We start from the raw sequence: 5,392 nt of genomic DNA on the forward strand, positions 1-5,392 counted from the left end.
GTGTGGGATGGACAGCCAGAGCCAATGTTCTGTTACCTCCTATGGACAGGTTTTGTTTAAAAGGCCAGCTCCTCAGTGTTCATAGCTTCAGAGCACTCTAGTGACAAGTGCCATCTAAACGTGGCACAGATAGGAGTGTTTTCCACAAGATCCTGGCTCTGTTTTAGTCTGGATGCCTGCTCTGAGCTCTGACAGGAGTCCTGACCTCGGGGTATCAATGCACACATTTCACCCCTGGTGTTTTTATGTGGTTCCTGAGGTGCCTGTGATCCACTGCAAATGGGGCTTTGCAGAGCTGGGTCAGGCTGTTCTTGGAGGGGTTAGGGTAAACCAGAGKAAGGTTTAATGATACCAACCCAGCAAAGCACACAAGGAAGGGCCGTGGTGCTGCAGGAGAGCCTGCAAAGCCTGCAGCCTGTGCTGCTTCTGACTCCTGCCCAGCTGGGATGATGCAGGTCCCTCTCTCAGYCTCAACTCTTTATATTTTTACTTTAATGCCTGGGCACATTGCACAACCTCTCTGCATTCTGTCAAATTTCAATTGRTACAAAAAATGGTTTTTAAGATTCTGCTTTTTGAGTAGAACAATTTTGACTTCTCAAAAGGAGGTACAATTTGTAGGTGTGGCTGTATTCCTTTAATTTCTTTCTCAAACTCCAGGGAGCAGCTGCAGCTGTGTCAGGGGAGGTTTGGGTTGGAGATCAGGAAAGGTTCTTCCCTCAGAGGGTGGTGGGCACTGGCCAGGCTCCCCAGGGAATGGGCACGGCCCCAAGGCTGCCAGGGCTCCAGGAGCATATTCTAATTAATATTAAATAGTGTTCTGTACATCTGGCACTTGAGCAAGTGCTTCTGTACATGGAGTTATTTGGGGCAGTAATCCCAGCAGGCACATTCAGGAGAGCGTTCAGGCTCTTTGTGGCAGTCCAGGTTCAGGAAATGCTCAATGTCTCCATGCTGACCAGAAGTGCTGGTGCAAGAGCAGCAGGGAGGAGCTCTCAGGGTGGTTTGGTGTAAAACTACACTCACAGCAGCTGTGCTGGGTGCAGAGCTGGCCTGGAGAGCCCAGCAGGCAGGGAGATAAATGCTCCATCCCTCCTGTGCTGCAGGTGGCCTCGGTGCCTGGTCCTGCAGGGTTCTTTTTGTTGGTGGCACAGACAGGAGTTGGCAGCACAGTGCTTGTTCTGCTGCTCAGAACCAGAAATGCTCTGTTTTGTCAGTACTTGCATGGAGCTAATGCTGGGACAGTTATTAGTTACATTTAATCTCATTTATGCAACTTCTGTCTCATTTGGTTTTGCGGTTCTGGCTTGGAAGGAGTTTGATGTTCTCTGTGAAACAAACAGTTCTGAGTCCAAGGTCTGCTGCAGCCCTGCTCRATCCCAGGCTGAGGCCAAAAGTGTTGCCCAACTGGTGCTTCTGCAGTTCACGGTCCTGTAAATCATTATGGTTTGCAAAAACTCTCTCTTCCCCTTGGAGATGRTTCAATTTTCTCTTCTAGTGTGAAGTATTAATTCCAAACCTTACGTGATTGCTTGTATTGTACTTGTACTTCTCTACTTGTTGCTAATGCCATCTCTGCATTACCAGAACAGATTAAGCGACTTTTTTCAGCAGATTTAGGAAATTGGGAGTGGATTTTTTCACTGCAGCTCCCCTCCAGATGTCACAGATTTCATTAAGTGTATATATATCTTATTGCTAATACTTTTCATTGTGCCAGCATCCTGCTGGTGTCTTAGCTGATGGTTGGCTACAAGGAATTTAAGACACAGGCACTTTTTAAGATGGTTTATATTTGACTTTGTTTAAACTGGGGAAATACCTCCCTGAAAACCTGCTGGGTTTGACRGCAAAATCAAGCTACATGTTACAATGTCTGTATTAAAATGTCTGCTAGAAAATATCAGTTCCAAGAGTCATATGAGGCAATGTCAATGCTTAAAGTAAATAGATTTTGGAGTAAGCAGTGTGTTTGTATTGATGATTTCTCCATGTCCTGCCTGCAGAGCTATCATCATCTCCGGAGGACCAAACTCAGTGTATGCAGAAGATGCACCGTGGTTCGACCCAGCCATATTCACAATAGGAAAGCCCGTGCTTGGGATCTGCTATGGGATGCAGGTGCTGTTGGGAGAGAAATGGTTCCCTGGGCTTGGGARGGATCTCTCAGGGCAGTGCAGCCATTAAATCTCCGTGCACAGCCACCTTGTGGGCCTCATTCTGCAGGAGCTGCAGGGGCAGGGCTGGAGGAGCTGCTTTCCAAACGGGCAGTGCCACAGTGGCCGTTCACTGATCCCCTGAGCGTGCTGTGTGCTCCTCTCCTGCCTCTGCTTGTCTGATAACGGCCCCAGGTTGGAGGAGGGCAGGTTTGGATGAGAGATCAGGSAGAAAAWYCCYCCYKGGRRGGTGGGGAGGTCCTGGCACTGGGTATCCAGAGAASCTGTGGCTGCCTCTGGATCCCTGGCAGTGYCCAAGGCCAGGCTGGACATTGGGCTGGGACAGTGAAAGGTATCCCTGCCATGGCACTGCATGGGCTTGAAGATCCCTTCCAACCCAAACCAGTCTGGGCTCAGTTGTATAAATGGATTTTCTTTCCTGTAGTGCAGTGAATTGAGTTCCACACTGCCTTTTTTGTCACAGTAAATATAACCTGTCAGTCACGGGTTAATTCTGCCCAGCTGCTCCTGTAGGAGGTGCCTCTCCTGGGAGCAAGTGAAGCAGTGCTTCAGCCATGGACTGTTTCTAGCATAGTTTTAAAGAGTGCTTAACACTCCCTCWCAAAAAATAAATAACCCTTATTTACCTTTGGGCTCCCTGGTGRTGCTGCAGGGATCTGGTAGATCCAAGCTGAGCAAAGCAAACTTCCCTGGAGATAAACTTCCCAAGGCCTGGGTTAGGTGCGTGACTTCTGCTTTTTTTTTCCAGGCTTAGTCACAAAACTACGGGAATAAATTCAGGTTTTTGACATGGCCTCAGATACTCAGCTGATGTKCAGAGCAGCCATTCCTGAGGGAGGAGCTGTACCCTGTGGAATTATGGAATGTGCATTATTTGGCAAACCTGTGCCTGTGGGTTTCTGCTCCTTGTGTGTGGCAGCGTCCCTGTCTCTGCTGGCAGAGCAGAACGAGCCCGCCCCAGAGCAGGGATTCATTCTGACAGAATTCTGGCACCTTTGGGAAACCACACAAAGGCAGGGAGRTGGTGTCAGGCTGAGGGATGAGGTGCTGCCTTCTCACAGGGTCCTTTTGCTCTGCAGATGATGAACAAGGTGTTTGGAGGGACGGTGCACAAGAAGAGCGTTCGGGAGGATGGAGTGTTCAGCATCACCCTGGATAACACCTGCTCACTCTTCAGGTGCAYTGGCTTCCTAAGTTACCAGAGCAATACTGGAAATACCCATCTGGGGAAGGATCTCTGGATGAGAGGGCGGGGATTTAAAAAGAAAAGTGAAATTGCATTTTAGCTGGTAATTTCTAATAACACTTTTACAAGTGTGGTCACAAATGAGCAGGTTACTCATTGAAACAACTCCTTAGGTATAACTTCCCAACCAAAAGCAGGGGTGTTTGCTGGCAATGTTGTGTAAACTCCTTGTTCTAAGGTGTTCATGGAGACTCTGTGAGAAATTCTACACTCTGAGAATTTCTGAGTGGAGCTCTTGTCTCCTGCTGTGCAGTGCTCTTGTATTGCTTGGTGCCCATCCAGTTTTGGAAAGGCTGCAGAAAATCCAAACCTATTCCTTTTCTAGCTCCCTTTAAAATTGCTTTGTAATGTTTTATAAAAGCAGAATTAGATTTCTTGGTAAYTTTGTCAGTGGCTTTCGAGTTCCTTCTAAAAAGCTGACTGTTTATTCATCCCTGGATTCCAATTTTATTATCTCCCCTCTGTAGGGCTCCAGCAGAGCAGTCTGATTGTCCAGAACTGCCCAAATTGTCCTGCAAACATATAGTTCTGAGCAGGGAAAGTTCACTGTGTTGAAATGAAGAGCAAGGCTCCCAGGATCCTGACTGACTGCAGATGCTCTCCCTGTCCAGGAGGGGATACTTCAATACACGGGCATTAACTGGGAGAAATTCCTTCAGAATTAAGATCAGTTCCCTCCTGCAGGAGGGTTGTACAGGGACCTGAGCAGCTTCCAAGGGAAGCCTCTCAAAGCTGSAGATGGCTGTTCCTGGGTAGGAAGTCCTGCAGATGTTTCAAATGTCCTGGTCAATTGAGATGTTCTTTTGTTGGAATCCCTCGGGGCATCCCTTGGTGAGGCAGGGAATCAAATCTTTGTCCTTTCTTGAATTGATTCTGGTTTTTAATCTTTGTTTAGGGGCCTTCAGAAGGAAGARCTTGTGCTCCTCACTCATGGGGATAGTGTGGATAAAGTAGCTGATGGATTCAAAGTGGTGGCACAGTCTGGGAACATCATAGCAGGTATTGCTTTTATCCTGAGCTTGGYTCTTGATAATGTTGTGAAGGAAAGGATTGTGGTAGACAGGAGTTAGAACCAAATGGGAGCAGAATAATAGCTCTTGTTATTTAACAGCCAAATAAACAAATTGGTTTTAACAATTTCTGGTGTGGGTTTGCATGTTGAGCTGTTATGGTAATACAGAAACGGACTTTAAAAGGAATGGTCCTGATTTAAATGTGGTCRAAGTGAAAGTTAACATTATTTATACAGTTGATGTTATTTTAGAGTATGCATGTGTTATTTGTCTTTGAAATAAAATACTCTGTGCCCTTAAGGCAGGGGAGAGGGAGATGTGCAGTGTCAGTGGGGTTTGTGTTTTACACCRTAACAGTACAAGTGAAGCACTGTTTAATTATTAAAGCTTTATTAACTTGTTATTGTATTTAATATTGCATGAATGTTCAACTGAGCAAGAATAATGCAGGCACTGAGAGCAGGGTTTTAACATCACACACAGATTGTCACAGRAAATAGTGGCACCTTAGAGTTTGGGGTTTGAAAACTGCTGGAGTTACTGRGCCCCACAGAGSCACTTGGGGTCTCTTGCTTGACTYRGGTATKCATTSCATTCCAGCTTATTTATTTTAATTTTGGTTTGTCATGTCTACCAGGCATAGCAAATGAGTCCAAAAAACTCTACGGGGCACAGTTCCACCCTGAGGTGAGCCTGACTGTGAATGGGAAGATGATCCTGAAGAATTTCCTGTACGATATCGCGGGGTGCAGCGGCACCTTCACCGTGGAGAACAGAGAGCTGCAGTGCATCCAGGAGATCAAGGAGAAAGTGGGCTCCTCCAAGGTCCTGGTGAGTTGAGTCCCAGCTGGAGGGTGAATGGCAGAAGCAGTGGCAGTGGCTGGGGTTGGCTGGAAATGGGGAATTGCCATCACTGGGGTTGGGTTTTGGGGGAGTTGCTCAGCTGGGGCAGTGCA

At 47.0% G+C, this 5,392-nt stretch overlaps 1 protein-coding gene across 1 annotated transcript in view; it reads left to right on the forward strand.

Moving 5' to 3' along the window:
- The window catches only part of GMPS (guanine monophosphate synthase), a 23,905-nt gene that overhangs the window by 7,036 nt on the left and 11,477 nt on the right, over window positions 1-5,392 (forward strand). Inside the window, exons 3-6 of the mRNA XM_057383419.1 lie at window positions 2,007-2,121; window positions 3,257-3,354; window positions 4,319-4,422; window positions 5,074-5,267. Of these exons, the coding sequence (XP_057239402.1) occupies window positions 2,007-2,121; window positions 3,257-3,354; window positions 4,319-4,422; window positions 5,074-5,267 (511 nt within the window). The remainder of the gene's footprint in view (window positions 1-2,006; window positions 2,122-3,256; window positions 3,355-4,318; window positions 4,423-5,073; window positions 5,268-5,392) is intronic.

Source organism: Malurus melanocephalus, unplaced genomic scaffold (genome assembly GCF_030028575.1).
Source record: "Malurus melanocephalus ecotype Western Australia unplaced genomic scaffold, MMel_1.1 scaffold_631, whole genome shotgun sequence".
Classification (NCBI taxonomy): domain Eukaryota; kingdom Metazoa; phylum Chordata; class Aves; order Passeriformes; family Maluridae; genus Malurus; species Malurus melanocephalus.